Raw genomic sequence first — 22,559 nt, 5'->3', positions numbered from 1 at the left:
GTGGAGATGTTTCCTTTTCAGTAATAATTCATCAAAATAAATTAAACGAACAAGTCCAAGGCATATATATATATATATATATATATGCATGCATAGAATTTCATTTTTTTTTTTTTTTTTATAATACAAATCTCCTAAATTTTATTTTTTGCAAATTTTGTCTTTAAATAATATATATATTTTTTCTTTCATAAACTATTATCTAATACAGAATTAAAATCGATATAATTTTTAAAAAATATCATATTAAATATTTATTTTTTATAAAATATTTAATTTTTGTATTATTTCAAAATTTTGCAAAACTGAACATTCCTAAAACATTTGTTTTAAGAAAAAAGAAAGAAAAACAATTATTGAGCGTATATTAATTCTGCGTGACAAATTAAGAGTAGGTATAAATAATTGGAGAGTGAGTGAGAATGTAATAAATGCGTATTATCCTTTCAACAATGCATTGGTTACAGTGACCGGCAGCTTCATCTAATATTTACACTGCACTATTTGGTCAACTCATTTTCGTATCTAATTTTATTTATACAACACACTTTCACTTATTTGACATTATTTATTTTTTAAAAAATATTACATCAAATATATTTTTTTTTTGATAAAACATCAAATCAAATACTAATTTTTTATTTTTTTCAAACTTTCCAAAACCCCCTATCTAAACAAACATTTGTACATATAATTTATTTTTTAATTTTTTTTAAAAAATAATTAGGTTGATGATATGCTGATGTTTATAAGCATTCAGTACATAGCTGAATTTATTTTTAACCTTCAATTCTATATCTAATAATTTTTAATTAAATTAATAAGATCTAAATCAAGGGATGTAATTCAATCCGATCCTCCTTGAAATAATTATATATTCCCCCGTCCACAAAACTGTTTTATTTTCCGTACAATAATTATTCATAAGCTATGTTATTTTTTAAGTTTGAGTTTCATTTTTTACTATTCCACCACATAATTTTCTATATAAATATATTTTTTAATTAATATCTAATTTACTATTATTAATTATATATAGTTAATGATATTTTAGGCAAAATTAATTATCTTATAAAATAATATATGTAATATAATCTTATTTTACAAAGTAAACACACGCTAGGTGTATATTGGTTAAGTTGTCGAATCAAGCGCAATAGAAAAAAATATTTGTTCTCTTTGTTTTTTTTTTTTTATATTATATTTTTTTAAGTGAAATTGTTGAATATGATTATGAATATAGTTTACATTTCTTAGGAAAAAACATAAGTAATATATATAATAAAAATTACTAGAACACACTTATACTATCTTTAATTACTTTGATTTTAATTTTTTTTTTTACTATACAATATTCATAATTTTTATTTTCTTTCTCTTATAAAATACGACATCTAACCTACTATTTAAGTTAAAATAAAGAATACAATAAAAAATTATGAAGTAAACACATCCTAAGTCAATAATCATATATATATACACACACATTAAGATAAGGCTTTCATGAGTCATGGGTGATGCATGCAAGTACATTGAATTTGTCATCAATATTAGTGTTTTATTTCTATATAATTTTAAAAATATAATAATATATAAATAAAGTTCAATGAAAATATATAAAATATTGTTTCTATAATAATATTAGTACGATTTGTCATACACTAAAAAAAAAAAAGGAAGAAGATAAAACTATAATTACTAAATAAACACACTTACTATTTATTTATTGAACAATCAATTTTTCAATGCTGCCACTTACAATAATAATAATAATAATAAAATTATTGGATATTACTGATTGATTACTTGAGGATTCATTTGATTATTTGTATATATAGAATAAAATTATTTAATTTAGTAATAGAAGTCTCTTTCCATCAGAAGGGCAAACCACTTCTTCCTGTCTGTATATATATCAGCAACCTCAATCACATTCAGATGATCCATCCACCTACCGTGATTTTATAAAATAATAATATTATTATTATATGATTAATTTAAATTGATTGTAAATAATTTAATGTAGACATTTTATAAAACTTGTATGTTTTCACTTCAAAATGCTACGTAATAAACATGTCATATAATGAAGCCAAATACTATCATGTATATTAATACTAGTATTAAGGATGTAATTTAATATACTCCTCATTTCATCTTAAAAGTATTTTCTTTTTTATTATTTTTGTATGTCTCGTTCAAAAATATATTTATTATTATAATAAAAATAATTATATATTAATACTAAAATAATTGTTTTTACATAAATTATAAATAAAATACTATAAAAAACAAAAATATCAAAATCATATTATATATTTCTATTAACTAATAAAACATTATTATTTTCTAATTTACTACAAAAATCCAAAATGGTACATTTGAGTGAGATAAAAGAAGTGTTAATTAATAAGATGTTTACATTTGTATATATAATTGTTGAATTATATACTTTTTCCTTTTCAATTCAAAATACTATTTTTATTATTTTTATCAATCTCATTCAAAAGTATTTAGAATTATCCTTTAATGTTTAATAAATTATAAATATATCATTATGCATATAATTAATTTATATATAAATCATAAATAACAAAAATTTTAAATTTATTTTACATACTTTCACTAACTAATAAATATTATAATATTTTAATATACTAAAAAATTCTATGAGGTTGTTAAGTTGAATAACCTCATAATTTATTTTTGGCATATTGACAATTTTTTTTTTTTTTTTTTTTTTGCTGCTGTAATCGTTAGATTCCAATTGACTCAGCTGGGGAGACCCAACTGTGTAGTCTTTTCAAGTTGCATTTTATTGTTTTTCCTATGAATGATGGTTTCTTAAGACAAAATAGTCACTTTGACTTTGTCCTTTTGTAGTAAAAAGTGATTAGCTACACATAATTCCTTATTTGTATCAAGGAAATTAATTGCATGTCTGAAACATGCTTACTGTGGTTGCCTTACACAGCTCGAGATGGTGGGAAGGTTGGGGTGGTGGTTTTGAGAGAGTGTGTAGTGAGAGGAATATTGTATCAATCCTCTCAACATCTTCCCTTTCTATCTCTATGCATTGAGTGGGTAATATACACTACTATCTCGTCGGAAAATTCGTCGGTCGAAGGGGAATTGGAGTTCCGATCAGGAGAACATTCAGAATTTGAGCTACTCAGCTATGTGTTAGTTGTTAGTACGCATATGTGACAATATATGCCTGTGGAGGGAATTTCCTAGGTAATCAGTTTGTAGTTTGGGTTGAAGGAATTTTGGTATTTTGTTCTTAATCAGCACTAATTAATGAACCTCTTCTGAATTGGTATCCCCGAAAGTAGGATTGTTTATATCCGAACCGGGTAAATAAATAACTTGTCATTTATTGTTTTGGTCTCTGCATTTATTTCATTGACAAGTCACCGTTAACTGTGATATAACTACGCTTCGGGAGTTGACCCTTGAATAGGTGCTCGAAAAAAATATTTGTGCATCACTTATTCTCTCCCAACAAAGGTGAATATATATTATAGATGAATTATTTCATACTGAACAATGTGTTTCTTTTGCACGAAACCCCCAATTTTTACTATATGAATTATGCATTTAAAAAAATATATATACATTTTTTATCTCACAAAATATTCAATTAAATATTATTTTAATGACAAATTTAAATCAAATTTATTCAAACCAAAACAAAAGAAACATACTTAATGTTTTACTTCTTACGTAAAGTTTCTTTTTTTTTTTTTTTTTTTTTTTTTTTTCATGTAGGAATTCTTGAACCCAACAACGTTTTGAAGACACAATATATAAAGTTTCCTGTCGAACATAACACATAATAACATGCAAACTATATTAGTGGAATAAAACACTAAGAAGTGATATAGTAAAATGCTAGATTAAAGGGGTATTGTGAGGTATGTTGAACACGATCTAACGGTTATAAGTTCATCTGCCACACTAATTCAATCGACATTTAGACTGCAAAATTATTTTCTTGAATTAGTGATAGTGATCGAGACAGTGACTTTGAGTTTAATTAAAGGGAAAGAAAAGAAGACGTGTCGCTCCTGCGTGTTTCATTAATTATCTGAATAAATTTATGTCATTCATAATAAGGCTATGTGTATCAAAATCATTTAGTTTATTATTAAATTTCAATAATAATATGACAATATATGTCATTAGGTCTAGAATAATAATAATTATTATTATTATTTTTTTACATAATTTTTAAAGCTGACGTTAGTAATTTTTTATTAGGGAGAAACCCCAATGTAGGTGACCTTACATGTTTAGAAAAATAATTTATTATGGCCTGAAATTTTATTTACTCAGAGGTCTGATAAAAGAAGCAATATTTTTAATTTGACACAAGAATTTAAGTTGGTGATGTGATAAAAGATGATAATATATATTCATATTTTCATTTAAGTAGTGTCATAGAATAAAATATACTATTTTGTTCGACTTTAAGGATCTTATTTACTTTTTGGACGTCGATCTTTAAATATTAATTATTATATTAAAATATAATACTATAAATTAAGAAGAAAATACAAAAATACTTCTATTAATGTCTTATAATACTAATAAAAAGAAATTTCTATAAAAAAATTATACAAATATAATGATTATTTAATGTTAAGTATAATGACGCAAAAGTAAATGTGACCATTGGAAGCGGACGAACGAAGTATTAATTATTTCTTAAATATTGTAGCAATGTAAGATATACTAAAATAGAAAATATTGTAGAAGGGAGTATTATTTAAAAAAATGCTAAAACTTTTATAATTTTATTTAAACAAACATCTTTTTTACTATTCTATATATAATTTACAAAATATATTAAAAAAATAAAATAAATTAAAAATATTTAAATTATACCATTAATATTTGGTAATTTTTAAGAGTGTGTTTGTTTTGTGAGATAATTCAAAGAATTATTTTTTGATGTGAAAGTATAGAAATTGTGTAGGAAATATGAAATAATAAATATATGTAATATATTAATTTTTTTGAAAAATATGTGTATTTTTTTTTTTTTTTTTTGTTAAAAGAACACACGCCGGTGTTTGCTCAACTTGATTTAATATACAATACTTTGCTTATTTTTATCTTTAACCTATGGTTTGTTGTGATTTGAAATAATATAAATATTATGAGTTAACATACAATACTTTGCTTATTAACTGAGCTTTACTTCTTCTGTGTCTTCCTTCTTGTTTACCGTTGATAGAAGATTTTAAGAGTAATATAATTAATATATAATTAAAAAATATATTAGTAAAAATAATTATAAATTAAAATTAAAATAACTAATTAAATTAATTAAAATAAAAATTTGTGAAGTAAAAATTTTAAAAATATAATTAAAATATGCAATCCTTTTTCAAGAAAAAAATGAAAAATGATTAAAGTATGCAATCTTAAAATTGAAGGTCAACCATGTGTCTTGACTTAAATAAAAAAACATATAAGCTCATAAAAAATGGTTTGTGGTGTGAGAATGAATTTTGTGACCGTAAAATTATGAGTTCAATACGTTTAGTTTTTTCAGATCTAATTTGTAGATTATAATTAAATTTGATAAAAAAAAAAAATTACTCAAAACACATCGAAAAAATAGCGCTTATAGATTTTGATATTATAAAAATAATAAAAACATATAAGGTCGAAGAACAAAAAGTAAATAAAGTTAATACAAGTCATTTCCTAATCGATCCACTCTCTATTGATCTAACTCAACTCGGGACTTCTCACATTTTATTTTAAAATTCTAACACTTGGATTTATTTGAGGAGGTTTCTAGTAGTATAGGATAAATCATATATATATATATATATATATATATGAGTAATTGATGAGACAGCCATTACGTTACGTCCCCACATTCGCTGCATTGAATGCAAATATATATACAAACAATAGATCTATTGCAATCCCTCACTCCACAAAATATAATACTCAACGAGCGAGGTTTTTGGGATTTTATACTAAATTAAAAAATTATAGTATTTTATTAGTTAGTGAAAATGTGTAAAAAAAATTTGAATTTTTACTATTTAATTTTATGTATAAAATAATTGTATATGTAACCGTATATTTGTAATTTAAATAAAAATTATGAATATTTTGGTAGAAATATATGATTATTTTTTTAAAATAAAAAATAGATATTTTAAAGTTGATTATACCAAAATAATAAAAAGAAAGGAGTAATAATAATAATAATACAAAAATATAGAGAGTGATCATACAGGGTGGTGATTAAATTCATCGTCATATATTTCTATTAAGCAGACTATCAAACTTAATAAAGTTTAATTATAACAAAAGTGTTTAGAAACTCCTCCCTCCATCCCACATAATTTTCTTTTATGGAATATAATTATACATTTTAATCACATTTTAAATTTTATCATTTTTTAAATTTTAATTACATTATTTAATTATCTTAATCTTAATTTATAATTATTTTTACTAATACATTTTTTAATTACTTACTAATTATATTTTACCTAAATTTCCCTGTCTACAATCGTACATCCATATTATATAGGACGGAGGGAGTACAATGTTTCTTTTTCTTTTCTTTTAATGTATTTTCATTCATTAAAATATCTAAATACATCATCAATTTAATGTTTTGGAATTTTTTGAATTTTTTATTATTAATTATTAAAAATTGTGAAAATATCATATGAAATTGTAATATTAAAAAATAGTAGTATATTTTTAATAATAAAAAATGAGAGTAATTTTTTTTTTTTTTTGTTTAATGGAATATATTGTTGCAGACGTTAAAAAGACCAAATCCTTGACAATAAATAATACTTTTGAAAAATGAATTTATTTAATAATAATAATAATTTTCAAAAATATTAAAAATATAAAAGGAATCATGTAATTTAAGGGACTAGGGATGGATTAGCTCTCCCCATCTCTATTCTATAAAAGGTAGACAATGGAAGCAAAGAAAGAATCAAATACTTAATTACAACTAACTGGGTAATCACTTATAACTATCTTCATCGAATTCGCTGAGTTCGCATTTATATATTAATTAATCAATTAGGTTGGACGAGATGGGGTTGACGGGAAAGTTGATCGCGGCAATAGAGTTCAAGCATGGAGGGGACGTGTTCCACGACCTCTTCAAGCAAAGGCCACACGAGATCGCAAACGCCAGCCCCCTCGTCCATGGCTTTGAATTGCACCAAGGCGAGCTTGGCAAGGCTGGATCCGTCGTTTCATGGCACTACACTCATGGTATCGTCTATATATATATATATGTATGTATATCTTAATTTTATCATCGATTTTATCTTGTCATTAGTTAGACTTTGTTTTGTATATACATTTAGAAAGCTTTCTTACAATTTATTAATAGTGATTATTACAATAATAATAATAATACTTCTGTTTCGGAAGAAGAATAATATTTGTTTTTTCCACATAGATATTTTAATATTAATATTATATTGGTTTATAGTAAAAAAAAAAAAAAGACAAAAGTGCTCCTATTCAATTGTGCGGTATAAAAGTAATGACATTTGTATAATATATTAAAGTTGTAAGGGTGTTTTGAGACGAAAAAAAAAATAGTATACTTCTTATGAAACGAATGAAGTAATAATACATATATATATATATATTTCATAACATATCATATCAAATACTTATTATCGTTAACTTAAAAAACTTCTATCTATAGACAAAGCCTTGGTTTTATTAGTTCGAATATTTGTTGTTTTTTCAACCTTATAAGCTCATATATACAATCCCCATACCAAAACACCACAAACTACTACATCTTACAAATTTAAAATATAATTAACTCAAATGACATAACAAAAATAATACTCCTACTACTTGAACATATTATATATATATATATATATGTATGTCAGTAATTTAAGTATATCTTGATAGCAACTATTATTATTATTATTATTATTATTATTATAAAATGCTCATGGTGAGATCTTCAAACCCTAAATAAGTTCGACAAAATTATTTGAGTTCATTTATTAATTCGAGTTCTGAAATTTTAGGGGGATGCCTTCCTTCCTACGATATTCCTACAATTATTGCAAGCCTTTACTTGTGAGATTTCGGTTTTAATTTATTATTTCAATTTTTTCTCTAAAAAAAGTATCAAATCAAACTCTTATTTTTTATTTATTATATTAAATTGAAATTTAATTTTACATTCAAAATATCACATCAATGTACATTTAAAAATATCATAACTAATATTTTATTATAAAATACATACAATATAATTTATGTATATAATTGAACCAAACCCTAGTATCATTTAATCATAATGAACACCAATTAAACTCGAACTACAATTCAATAACTTACAATCACATATAATCATTATAATATAATATCATCATATTTTCTATATTAAACATGCTCTAAGGGTTTGCTAATTAGTCCATTAAAATATTATAGCCTTAATGACATAATAAATTTTCCCAAGAACCATAAGTGTTATAATTATTACTCTCTCCATCTCACAAAAAGTGTAACTTTTTCTATTTCAGTATGTTCTACATAATTTGTTTTTTTTTTTTTTTAAAAAAATATGATTATACACTTTAATTATATTTTAAATTTGATAATTTATAATTTTATTAATTTTAATTAAAATATTTAGTTATTTTAATCTATAATTATTTTTACTAACGCATTTCTTAACTACTTACTAAATATAATTTACTTCAATTATCGTATCTACAGTAACGTGGACATTTTTTTACTGGGATGGAAAGAGTATTATTATTATTATTATTATTATTTGTGATATTATTGATTGGATATGTAGATGGAAAGAGAAAAATTGCGAAACAGATCATTCAAAAAATCGACGAGGAAACCAAGTCAATGGAGTTCAAGATGATCGAGGGAGACCTAATGGAGGACTTCAAGGATTTTTTAATTGTATTCCACATCGAGACCAAGAACAACATCGACTTGGTCACATGGACACTAGACTATGAGATGCTTCATGAAGACGTGGTGCACCCGACCACACTCCTCGCCTACTTCATCGAGGTCACTAAGGACATCGAGGCTCACCATGACAACAAGCCATGAGTATGTTTGATGGGTTGATGTCGGTATCGATGTTTTATTTATCATCGATGGTTGATGTAATAATTAATTTGTGAGAACTATGTACTTGTTGTATTTGGTGTTGTAATAAGTCGGAGAGTACTTAGCAGCTTCGCTGTCTTTGTCTCCCTCAATGATGTGTTATGATGTTTCTGCATATGTTTCTTTAATTTTCTTGTGTGAAGTTTGTTCATGCATTGCTTTCAATGTCTTGTAAATATATAGATTAATTTTTATATGGATGTATATATATAGTGTGGGTTGCTTTAAAGAGAAGTAAATGTTCATTACATTAAGATCATTGGATTAACAATCAAATCACTAAAAATTAAAATGGATAAAAATAGGCATATTCGGATAAGTCAGCATGATACTGATTTGACCAAATCAACATATATTGTATAATTAATTAGCATATATTTATACATATCTCAGTATATTTATAGTATAAAATATGTTATATTATAATTCAATATATGGTGATTTTTCATATTAGAATTTATAGATGAACACTTGAAGGGAACTACAGTGATAAAGGTAGATACAGAAACAAATCTCTGAATTTTGCTTAGCCAATAATAAATGATATTTTAATATGATCAATGACCAAGATTTTCAATAAAAGTATAATATTTTTTCTCATAAAATGCTATATTAAAATACTATTTAAATTAAAATTTTAAATTAAAAAAACTCAAAAAATTCAAACTCAAACTCAAACGAAACATACTCAATATTTATTTTGTTTGAATGATATTTCAGCACCTTATCCAACCATTGTCCAATGTACATTTAACGTATGTTTGGATGTGCCGTTAAAAGTTACATTTAAGGTTGAGAATAAAATTTGAATCAGAATAGATGTTTAATACTATAACATAAAAACATATTTGATCCATTATTGAATTAAAAATACTTTTAATATAATATAAAAATAAATAAATATTGAAAAATGAAACTAAAACAGAAATCGTAAAACTCCAAAAGAATTTTTATATAATATTATTGTCACATAAAATTTCTATCAATAAAAGCAGTCGATTTTGAATCAAATATCTTCGACCCATGACCAATAAAGTTCCAATCCAAGACCAATCGATGCATGTATGGTTCGACGATATGCAAGCCTAAAAATGCAATCAAATTGATGATCCATTAAGTGGACTATCATTATGGAGACTGATTGGCCATTAATTCATTATTCATCCTCCTTAATTACATGTGTGAATCTTAACGGATCAATCATTGGAATTTTAAATAAGCATTATGAAATAATAATGAGGAAGAAACGTGGGTTTAGTAGATCCTACTCCTGTGCTGCGGGACTGGACCAATAAAACACTGCCACGTGGCAGTACACAGAAAGTAAATTAATGAATGGAATACATTTTGAGATCAAAGACGAAGCATAATTACTTGGAGTGATAGATAGATAGATCCAATCCATCCAAGAATTACACAACTAATTTTCACTAATTTGATTCTATTTATTTTTTAAAAAAATATCAAGTCAAATATATTTTTTATCTCATAAAATATCAAATTAAATACTAATTTTTTATTTTTTCAAAAAACTTTCAAAACTCTAAATTCCACTATCCTTACCTTTTTATTTTATTTTATTTATAATCTTTTTCCTTATTTATGTCATTTATTGGATGTTGTATTTTTTTGGCCTAACATTGAGAAATGGCATCAAGTGGCTCACAAGACAATCATTGATCCTCTCAATTGAGACTTTTGGATCGGAATCAAATTTCGGGCCAACAAATATATTTTGGGATGATATATATTTTATTTTAAATTCAGCATTTATTATATGTAGAAGCTTCTGGTAGTATAGAATTAATTTATATTATTGGATGCACTTAAAATAATGCTCTGATATGATCCCATCAATATATATATATAACATAAACAATAAATATTTTTTATATAACATAGTATAATATTATATTATATAGAAATATATGGTCCCATTTATATATATATATATATATTATACTCATTCCGTTCTAAACAAAGTGCAACATTTGTTTTTTGCATGAATTTTTAGGTGGATAGTAGGTGATGTGATGTGATATGATGAAGAAAAAAATATATATTTTATTTTATTATTTGAATGATGTGAGAGGATAAAATGTGGAGCATAGATTAAGTATAATTAATTATTTTCTATTTTGGAAATATTGCGGCGTGTTTGGGCCATACAAAAAATAAATATTGCAGGGTGTTTGAGACGGAGGGAGTACTATATTGCATAACATGTTATCAATAATATATTACGTGTTAGGTAGAATTATTTTACATAAAAATATATTGTATTATATTTCCTCCGTCCCATAACAAAGTTTTTATTTTTTCATTTTAATATGTCTCATAACAAAGTATCTAGTTCTCTTTTTTAGTAACTGTACTATCTGCCTAACATTACAAATACCCTTACAACTTACACTATATTATACAAATGTCTTTACATTTATATCACACGTACTAATAAGATTATTTTAATTTTTATTTCTATTATATCCCAATGTAATACTAATATTTTTAAAACTACTATACGTGCAAAAAAAAAAAAACAAATAGATATTTAAGTATATATATATATATATGCATTTTAATTTTGATCTGATCAACATCCTAATGGAAACTCATATTAGACTATATATATATATATATATATATGCGTGTGTATGATTGAGGAGACAGCCATTAATTACGTTATATCCCCACCTAACCCCTTCACTCCAATGAATGCAAATAAATTAATACGCAGATCAGATCCATGGCTATCTCTCACCAGGCAAAATATCAAAATAAAAACACCAATAATAACCATAATAATTGCGCTGATATATATACATATATATATTTAAAAAAATAAAAATAAAATAGAGAGTGATTAGGACGTGGTGATGAATCTGCGACTGAACAAATTCATCATTCACATATTTGGCGATCAAATTTAATAAAGCATTAGGTTGTGCTTAGTTGTGACTAATTTTTGTTGTAAATATATACAATTTGAATGTCATATTTTAAATAGTAAAAAAATAGTAATATTATTATTATTATTATTTAAAAACATTAATAAGAAATGGGATCATGTGATCATACTTGATTAGGGGTAGATCAAACCCCTCATTTCTATTCTATAAAAGGAAGACAATGGAACAAGTAAAGAAACAAATAGTAACAAGTACTTGATCACTCTACAACTATCTTCTTCTTCTTCTTCTTCTTTACTTTCTTCGTCCTCGAGATTCACACACACATATATATATATATATATAGAGAGAGAGAGAGAGAGAGAGCGAGATGGGGTTGACGGGGAAGCTGATCGCGGCAATAGAGTTCAAGCACGGAGGGGACGTGTTCCACGGAATTTTCACACAAACACCACATGAAATCGCAGACGCGAGTGTTCATGTTCATGGCTTTGAATTGCACGAAGGCGAGCTCGGGAAGGTTGGATCTGTCATTTCTTGGCACTACACTCATGGTATGTATGATTCCTATTATTTTATTTTATTTTATTTTGTCATTCTTGATCGATCTACATATGTAAATCTTAATTTTGTTTGTTGGAATAGTTGTTGTTTTCAACCTTATTCTGTCATATTCAAAAATATATATTTTTTATTATAGTAAAAATGATATATATATAATATCAAAATATTTTTAATTTTTATTAAAAAATTATTTTGTTTGTACTTATAAGGAAATACGATGGCTTTAATTTTTGTTGTTATTTTAAAATTATCATTTTCAAAACGCTATTGTTTATACTGTTTTCATTACTCATTTTTTGGTGATTTCTTTCTCCTTTAATTTAGAGTGAGTGTATATATTTTGCCGAAAATTAATTTACAGTGAGGAAAGTCTCTCTAAATCTCGAATTATGATTGAGTTTATTTTATTACATTATATTTATTGAGATATCTTATTGGAGGGTTTTTTTAGATAATATCTGTGTTTTAAAATAAGAAAATGATAATATATCAATTATTGATTCACTGAGTGGTTTAGTCAAGATAATTTATAAAATTTCCATAAAATATTAGATACTGCATTCACTATAAAATATAAATACCAATTATATATATATATGAATGTTTTACTCTTTTTATTATTTTTAATATTTCAAGATTTTGATAAGGGATAGAATCTCTACCATTAGGTGGGCTGTAGTTGAAAATCTCCTACTCAATATTTTAAAATAACTCGATTTTATATTATTTTAAAACTTATATTAGAATGTGTAAGATCGTCGAATTTATTAATAAGTGAGTTATTAAAGATTAGATTTACAATTATATAATAATCTCATCATCATATTTTATATATTAAGCATGCTCAAGTTGACGAATCTCAGCCTCAAGTTCAACTCAGCCCCTCCTACCCTATTAATTAAATTCTGACAAGTACTATACTATTTATTTTTCATTTAATTATTTTTTTAATATATATATTCTGAGCTTTCATCATTGCAGTTGATTATAAAAAAAATAAAAATATTTTAATTTATTTAATCATCCTTAAATAATTAGAGATTACGATTAAGTTTGCACATTTTGATTTTATTTTTCATCTCAGCGTATGATCGATGGGCCTTTTTTTAAAAAAGAAAAAATGTGATATGCAGATGGAAAGAGGCAAGTGGCGAAACAGATAATTCAAAAAATCGATGAAGAGAACAAGGCGATGGAGTTCAAGATGATAGGCGGAGATCTAATGGAACACTTCAAGAACTTTCTTATTACATTCCACATCGAGACCAAGAACAACATCGACTTGGTCACATGGACACTCGACTACGAGATGCTTCATGAAGATGTGGTGCACCCGACCACGTTCCTCGCCTACTTCATCGACGTCACTAAGGACATCGAGGCTCACCATGACAAGAAAGCATGAGTACATTTGATGGGGTTGATGTTGTGATCATGAATGTTTTATGCATCTTCAAAGGTTAATGATGTGATAATTAATTTGTGATGTTGTTGTTGTATTTGGTGTTGTAATAAGTCAGAGAGTACTTAGCAGCTTTGCTGTCTCTGTCTCTCCCAATGTTGTGTTGTTAATGTTTCTGCATATGTTTCTTTAATTTTCTCATGTGAAGTTTGTTTGAACTACTTGCTACTATATATATTGCCTTGTAAATACACTAATAATGAGAATGGTTACTTTCTCTGCTTCATATAAAAGTTGACTTCTTTATATACTTTTACTATACCACACAATTAAACAATATAATACTATATTTATTAAAATTCCTATCTATTTTATATGAACATATTTTTGAAAATAGTATATATAAAATTTTTTAATAAAAAATTTATAGTGTTCTTTTTGCCAATATAATACACATTTTTTTAAAAAAAATAATATATTAGTATATATATTTATTATTTTTATATTAATTACACAATTTTTTATACTTTATATAAAAAATATATATATCCCTTAGAACAATCTTACAAAACAAGCACACGGTCGTTCTAACTTAAAACAATGGAGTTTCTCTAACTTCGATGAGCTTACATAGACTAAAATAACAACTTGAGATCAAATCAACTACAATATTATATTGATTACCCTAAGGGATTAATTATCAAAGTAATTCATGGTATCAATCGATTATGTCAATTTTGTATTATTACCTTATTGGTCTAATTTGCGTTGTTATGCTCAGCCGTAGATTTATTCCGTAAACACTCAAAATGAGCATTGATTTCCAAAGAAGAATCAGGAATTTATAACAAAACACAAATAATTTTTTAGGCGAAGAGAGAATGCTAGTGTATGAATACATGGTCAACAAAAGTTTAGATTTTTTCCTTTTTGGCAAGTTACAATGTTTGAAATTTCGCCTGTTTATCGAAGAATCTATCTCTTAGTAAATACGTACGTCGAATGAAGAAAAGGTTCGATCGGTACAGATCCAACGAAGAGGGAGCTGCTGAAATGGACGAGCTGGATGAACATCATCGAAGGAATCGCTCAAGGACTGGTGTATCTTCACAAACATTCGAGGCTAAGGGTGATCCACACGACATCAAAGCAAGCAACATTTTTAGGACATTTTCGAAGGATTCTTGAAGTAGTATTTATGCAGAGGAATGAAGCGCTCGAGCTTCCGGACCCAAAACAGCTTGGATTTTTCGTTTCGCGACGAACCGATGGTGTCATAGAGTTGGAAGAGTGGATGAAGAAGAACAGCAGGGATCAAATATCTAGTTCAGTGTTAGAAGGAAGGTAAGAATGTAAGTAACCTTGGATTATGTATGGTCTGTTGGACTTCACGTTGTAAGATCCCTCGCCTTGGTACAAGGTTTTTGCCATAGTCATTAGTTGTAAGTTATCACTGTCATTAGCAAAGATCATGCCATAATCACAACTACGTTACATTGCTGATTTGAAAAAATCAGCACCATCACTATGTTGATTCTCTAACACAACATCGTTCAAATCTTCAAAAATTACCGTTCAAAAGTTCAAATAGCACCACTCAACCGTTCAAATAGCATGTACTATATTTAAAATGTATACTCTCTGGACTCTTGAATTGATATTATTAGGAAAACTAACATCAAATAATAGAGCATAATATGTACTGCATAGATCACCTGTCGTACTTCAACATATTTCTATAAAGCACTAGATATATTCATAAACCCTAAACCCTTCTCTGACGAACCAATTTAAAAATTAAATAAATAGTACTGCACTAAAGATTAATGATAGTACTGAACCAATTTCAATCAGTGCTTTTTGAAAAAGTCAACACCGTACTAATTTTTTCAAATCAGCACAATAACGAAACGGTATAATCATGAACCTGTTAGAAGGCGGATGGATTGCTACATGTTTCCCCTAAGATTAATTCATCATTTCTCAATAAAATTAATTGTTTTTGTTCACGATTAATTCTTCGAATCCTCAATAAAAACTCATTGTATTCGCTACACGCTACACTCTATCACCAAACTTGTGGAAACCATAGAATCTGCAAAAGCACAATAAAGAGCCAATAACTGAGTGCTCGTCAAAATCTATATTGCACGCAATGACCATGTTCAGAAGAAGTTAATACACAAAAACATAAACAGGCTGCTTCGCAGGGCAGACGCTAAATATTGTTTTTCACATGGGATAGTAATGCAGAGGAAATAACTCAGTGGGCCAGATTTATTACCACGACATTGGAGAACTGATCCGAATTATGTTCTTCTAAGCTTCTACTGTTTGGACACAATTTTTCGGTGCTCGGTGCTCTGTAATTCAATAAACACAACATAGTTTAATGTATCGATGGAGAGGTCTGTTGGGGAATCGTCAATGGGAAAAGAGCAGTTAAGATGAAATTACTTTGAATCTCCATATTCAAGCATTTTCTATGGCACTATGATTTGTACAATTATCCTACTCCAGTTCCTTCAGAAAATCAACATTATCGACAAAAACCTGCAAGACAAGAAAGATAATTGTAAGCACCTGATGTTTAGCTTTTAGACATGTGCAGTATATAGAGTTAATTGTTGGCAACAATTGCTTATAGGCTATAGCTCATTTGTTGTTTGAAAAATCCGCACCATTCCCTCTAATGGTTTAAAATTTGCGCAAACATTCATCGTTTTTCAAAAATATTGCACAGAACCAAAAAATGTCTAAGCAAAATAGTTGGTGGAGGCCGTCTGGGGGACTTTGTGCATTGTATTTTAAAACACGAGCAAAAGTTGCCCAATTTCTAAATTATGATGGAAATGAAGAGACTTTCCAGACCACACGTGAGCTATAAGCATTTATGCCATATTTGTATATATCATGTGGCAACTAATGTTGTTTCCCAAGAATGTGTGAGGTTCAAATTATGGAAGCGAAATGCAAGATAATAAGCACAGCCAAACATTTGAAAATTCAATTCATAATTTTTATCATGTAATACTGTAATGAGTACACAGAAAGATTCTTCGATTCTAACATGAACAATCATAATAAAATTCAATAAAATTTCAACCATTACCTCCTATCTCAATATGAACTCAAATTCATTCATCTAGATATTCAATTATACCCAAACCCAAAGTTTAATATCACTCCTACAAATAATACTTGCGCAAAAAGGATAAACATAATTAGAATTAAATCATACTCCCTCCATTCAAATCGATGCTAATATTTCTCTTGTGGATTGTCATCAAAAATCATTTCCTTTTTTTTTTTAGCAAAAAAGTAGATTACTTTTATTATACTTTTACTATAAAAGACAAAAATAACAATTATTAACCACTTTTATTAAAACTTGTGCCCAAATATTCGACCCAAATATTCGAGTGCACAATTGGATGACGGATGAAATACTCATTATTCTTGTGTATAGAATACAAATACTAACACAACTACGATGGGTGTGTTCACTTTGTTTTTCTTCCCTATTTTTTACTATTAATCTAATATCTTCCCTCCAAAAACATTCCATCCAAATACCTAAGATACTATTATCAATTTACATCATATCAAAGGTATCCAAATTATGATTTAAAACTATAGGCAGCCTTCTTGTAGGTCTCTTTACTTTCACTTAAAAATATTCATATTCAGAATCGAATCCTTGGAGAGGCATATGTCAATTGCTAATGCAAAGCAGTACTTAGCACAATGAATCTATAAAACTTGCACTCTAAATCTCCAATGCAACCAAACTAAGGATGTGAAATTAAAAAATCATACACAGAGGAAAACTTAGAAAGCAAAGGCAGTACCGTCTTCCAACCATCGGGATCTAGGCATGCAGTGATCTTGGTGCTAATACCAGGAAGGGGACCAGGCTCTCTCGTGATCTTCCCACCAGATAGCTTAATAGCTTCAGCAGTTCTATAAACATCATCCGTCCCGATTGCAATCTGAAATAAGTAGTCAGGAAGCAGGTAATAAAGATCCAATGATGGATTGGGGAATTGATACTAAACTTAGCAGAACATCTACAACCCTAGGCAACAGGGAAAATGGGACCTGAGCATAAGCATTTCCCTTGTCGTATTCTGTAACACCATAGTTGTATGTTAACTCCATTACAGCATTTTGATCTTCAGGACCATAACCCATCATTGCTATGGTGTACTACATAGATGCATGAAAAGACTAAATTTGTCATGGCATGGTAATAAAATTATGAATGGATAAAAAATTTTACTATAACTAAATTATGCAAAGTTTAGCGGACAACTAAAAATGAAAACTGATGTAATTTTGGTGGACGGATGGAGTAGTAAATACACCAATTAATAGCTGCCATTCAACAATTTTTGGCGTATGACATCAAGTTTTAAAAGGAAATATTAGCAGAAACAAGAGTTAAAGAACAGATTAGCGAATCGAGTGGTAAATTTTGCATCGATGAAGATAAGTACACGCACACTTACCTTATAATCTGGATTGTCTCGCTTCCGAAGAAGCTCCATTCCATATGCCTATAAAGTAACATCTAAATCAATATTTGCAATGTAAATTGCAGACTATTTAAGTCCCAATGAAAATCTAACATGCCAATATCATCATAAACACAAATGAGAAGCCCACTCTACGAATACGGTGAAATGAAATATATAAAGGGTGTGTTTGTTTGAGGGATTTGTTTGGATTTCTCCTATTCATCCTATTTTTTCTCCCCAAAAACATCAAATCAAACACTTATTTTTCATTTTTTATATTATACTAAAAATCAATTTTACTTTCAAAACATCACATCAACACTTATTTATATCACATCATACAACTATTCAAATTCAAAATTTTTACTATTCAAATCCCAACTCAAAATCCAAACTCTCAAACAAACACACCCAAAGAAAAAAGATAGGGAATAGTGCACGTCATTAAACCATGCTCACCTTCTTATAGAATTCAATAGAGCGATCAAGATCTCCTACTCGAAGCATCACTTGGCATAATGGCTCAGGAGTAGGGCCTCTCTCAAGAAGTTCAAACTTATAACCATCCGGATCTTCAATGAAGGCAATCACAGTTTTGCCACCTTTGACAGGTCCGGGTTCTCTAGTAACTTTACCACCTTTAGCCTTAATCAGATCTACAACCTTTGTGACCTGTCAGTTCCAATATCAATATGCAGGCAGTTCCAAGTCTCCAACTAAGCTTATATTTGGCAAGATCATCTGCCGTAATCTCATATTTATTGTTTAATACGTGTATCATAATAAGTGGAACGATATAACTAAGTTTCCAAATTTTAAATTGGGAAAACTTTAACAAGAATTCAAACAAATGAAACAGAAATATGTTACAAATGGCAGTTCTGGAGACTCGAAATCAACAAATCCTCAGATTTTTGCTTCGTGGGTATATAAATAGAGAGGAGACGTACATCATCCACTGCAATTCCGAAATGACCAAAACCGGATCCAATATCATATTTGTCAACCCCATAATCTGTCAACACAATAGACAAAACAGTTATCAATGAATAGTCCTGTTTCCATCAAGATGTTATAAATAATACTTGATCATGCAGCTTCAATTGAAGTTAATATGCGAAAAATGGCGATTACTTACTGTAGGTAAGTTCAATAACAAAGTGAGAATCTTCAGGACCGTATCCCAGAAAGGCATTTGTATATCTTTCCTCAGGAATATCACGCTTCCTAAGCAGTTTCATCCCCAGACACTCTGTGTAAAATCTGCAGACACCATTTGATCATGCTAAAGGAATCATCTTATTGTGCAAAGAAAGCCCTACTATGTAAAATAAAATAAAAAATAAAAAAAAAGTACTTTATTGTCCTGTCCAAGTCTCCAACACGATAAACAACATGAAGCATCCTCCTCTTGTCTTTCTTAACCCACTCCAATGCATTTTCCTGAGTAGTTGCAGTGCTAGCATGTGCTTCCCTTCCTGCAGCACTAACTGATATGCAGCAACTCTTTCTTCCCGATAATTTAGAAGCTCTGAGCCCAAAAGACTGCAACTGCGGCACGGCTGGGTAAAACCAGACACCAAATAAAAACATGTTTAGAAAGGCACCCAGTTCAAAATCTCATTCATACATTATAAGCTCGTCTTCGTGATTACAGTAACTTTAATAAGCCAAACAGGCATGTAAAGAATAAATGTTACGGTGCAGCACAAAATCAGATGAAAGAATGAAAATGGAAAATATATATATATTTATTTATGGCTTGTATGAGTGCCCATGTCCACTTACTATATTATCTATGAGTTTTTTACAGCCCATCATTGATAGTTAACTATCGTTGTGTTTGTTTGGAATTTTTATGATTTTTAATATTTATCAAATTTTTTACTTACAAAACATCAAATCTAACACCACTTTTTCATTTTTCACATTATACTAAAAATCAATATTAAATTTAAAATATTACATCAATATTCAATATCCGTTTATACTGAAAACTTAAAACATAACTGATAATCAATTTACAGTACTTTCTTCATCGTATACATATTAGTGTTACCCACCTCATTGCACCAAAGCACAAGTGATAAATTAATAAACTAACAATAACCGAATCATCTTATTCATAAGAATTATTTCTTAAATTAAGGAGTCGGCGTATATTATGTCACCTAGTTATATCTTATCACATAAGGTGGATTGACCAGCTAGATGAAAGGATCATGATGAAACAGGCCAAATTGAAACAGCATTAAATAACCATAGCCTTTACTTGACAACTCCTCTTAAAAAAATTAAACACTAATCAAATAATAGGACTTCCAAAACATCAAAAAAAGCACAAATGCACTCCTTAATTTCTATTGAATTTTCACTCATGCAGTTTATTAACTTTAACAAAATTCATAAGAGTCTAATGCAGTTTACGAATTATCATTATCCTTTGTTTTTTTGAGATTTCATTAAGTCTTGCATACAAGCTTTTCAAATAAAAATCAAGCTAACTTTCTTAGGAATCTAATCACTGTTGAAAGCAACTCATGTAAAGCATTTCCAAGGGAATTAATTCCTCAAACTTCCTGGGCATATGAAAGGAAAGATTTCACCATAACTGATGATTAACTCTTTTCTACACAAAAATTCAATTCGCTACACAACACTACCAAAATTTTAACATTCACCAAAATAATGCATAAATTTGATTCAGAAATCAACCTCACTCGAAAAACAAAACAAGAATAATAAGAAGAAAAACTAAAAAACTAATAACAAAATCCAAAGCTATTCACTGATAAAACTAACAAGAAGCAACCTAATTCACTCTCTCTACTGACATCCCACAAAAATGCTAGTATCCATTCGAAATTATCTTCTCATAAAAATATCCATCTCGACCGACAATCAAAAACACAAAAACGGACAAATTTGAATCACCCGAAAAAAAAAAAGAAAAAAAAATGAAAAAAGAAAGCCATACCAGTCGCAGAATGAAATAGAGAGAGCCTGCGACAAAGATTGGCAGAGGATAAAGAAACGCCGAGGCGAGCGGTTCCGGCGAACCCCAAAGACGAAAGCGAGGGTTTAATCGATGACGCCATTGGGATTATTCTCACCATCTCTACCAGGTCCACCCTTTTATCTACAGAGCGAGAGAGAGACAGACGCCCAAAACTAGGAAACAAGAGGGAAAGGAAAGGCAAGAAGATAAAAGAGAAGAGGTGTCGTGGCGAGCGAGGGGCGTGGCGTGCAGAGCTCGGGAGCGTATTTTGTTTGTTTGTACGTTGGGTTGTGTTTTCTCGTATATTCGAATGACTTCATACAACAGCTGTACGAAGAAGTGGAGTCCGGCTCCGGGCCTAAACTTCTGAATGTTTTAGGAGTTTGTATCACACAGTGTCTGTTCATTAAATTAATTAGCATCAAAATTATTAATATTTAATAGTATAATTGAATAAAATTATGGATAAAATATATTTGGGTTCTTTCTTTATTCACATATATCTCAATTTTAGTCTTTAGTATTATTAATATGATAAATTTTGATCTTTTATCTATTAATATAGTTTAATTTGAGTTTTTTTATTAATATTTCCTTTAAAATATTAATAGACTTTACCCAAATATATTATTCTCATTTTAATTGAAATTAATTTATATTATTTGTATCTAAATTTTTTCATCTAATTTTAAATCCACACAAACTTAAACATCCAATTCACTCATCAAATTTTTTGTATTATGCCTAATCAAATGCCCATATATGATCTAAATTTGTTTAGATAGTGTTAGAAAATTGATTTGAAATAAAATATTAATATAAATCTAATATTTTGTGCGAAAAATAATACAGTATATTTTTTATTAAAAATATATTGAATGAATAATTGTGATTTCACAACACAAATTAAAATAACAATTAAAATATTATAATGCTCCCTTCGTTTGAAAAATATTGTTTTTTTATTATATTGAAAATAAATAAATATTAAT

General features: G+C 27.9%; 3 protein-coding genes across 5 annotated transcripts; 2 read left to right on the top strand and 1 right to left on the bottom strand.

Annotated features, from left to right (window-relative positions):
• Window positions 1-6,947: 6,947 nt before the first annotated feature.
• Window positions 6,948-9,370, top strand: LOC127263734 (kirola-like). Its single transcript, XM_051292924.1, has 2 exons — window positions 6,948-7,275; window positions 8,843-9,370. The coding sequence occupies exons 1-2, from the start codon at window positions 7,092-7,094 to the stop codon at window positions 9,112-9,114; spliced, it is 456 nt and encodes a 151-aa protein (XP_051148881.1). The 5' UTR covers window positions 6,948-7,091; the 3' UTR covers window positions 9,115-9,370.
• A 2,901-nt stretch (window positions 9,371-12,271) lies between these two features.
• On the top strand, window positions 12,272-14,282 carry LOC127263733 (kirola-like). Its single transcript, XM_051292923.1, has 2 exons — window positions 12,272-12,637; window positions 13,781-14,282. The coding sequence occupies exons 1-2, from the start codon at window positions 12,454-12,456 to the stop codon at window positions 14,050-14,052; spliced, it is 456 nt and encodes a 151-aa protein (XP_051148880.1). The 5' UTR covers window positions 12,272-12,453; the 3' UTR covers window positions 14,053-14,282.
• A 659-nt stretch (window positions 14,283-14,941) lies between these two features.
• LOC127263889 (probable lactoylglutathione lyase, chloroplastic) lies at window positions 14,942-21,852 on the bottom strand. 3 transcript variants are annotated; one of them, XM_051293175.1, is made up of 11 exons: window positions 21,547-21,852; window positions 19,927-20,131; window positions 19,708-19,832; window positions 19,520-19,584; window positions 19,029-19,241; window positions 18,561-18,608; window positions 18,151-18,258; window positions 17,901-18,041; window positions 16,507-16,602; window positions 16,334-16,412; window positions 14,942-15,502 (listed from the first exon to the last, which is right to left on the bottom strand). In XM_051293175.1, exons 1-9 carry the CDS (start codon window positions 21,683-21,685, stop codon window positions 16,561-16,563), a joined length of 1,086 nt encoding a protein of 361 aa, XP_051149132.1. In that variant the 5' UTR covers window positions 21,686-21,852; the 3' UTR covers window positions 14,942-15,502; window positions 16,334-16,412; window positions 16,507-16,560. The 3 variants fall into 3 exon arrangements, with proteins under 3 accessions (XP_051149132.1, XP_051149130.1, XP_051149129.1); XM_051293173.1 differs by lacking the exon at window positions 14,942-15,502 and adding an exon at window positions 15,886-16,144; XM_051293172.1 differs by lacking the exon at window positions 14,942-15,502 and having other exon boundaries at window positions 16,174-16,412.
• Between the last annotated feature and the right edge of the window lie 707 nt (window positions 21,853-22,559).

This window comes from Andrographis paniculata, unplaced genomic scaffold (genome assembly GCF_009805555.1).
Source record: "Andrographis paniculata isolate CXL003 unplaced genomic scaffold, ASM980555v1 Contig69END, whole genome shotgun sequence".
Taxonomy (NCBI): domain Eukaryota; kingdom Viridiplantae; phylum Streptophyta; class Magnoliopsida; order Lamiales; family Acanthaceae; genus Andrographis; species Andrographis paniculata.
The sequence above is the reverse complement of the archived record's forward strand: the minus strand, read 5'-3'. Positions and strand labels throughout refer to the sequence as shown.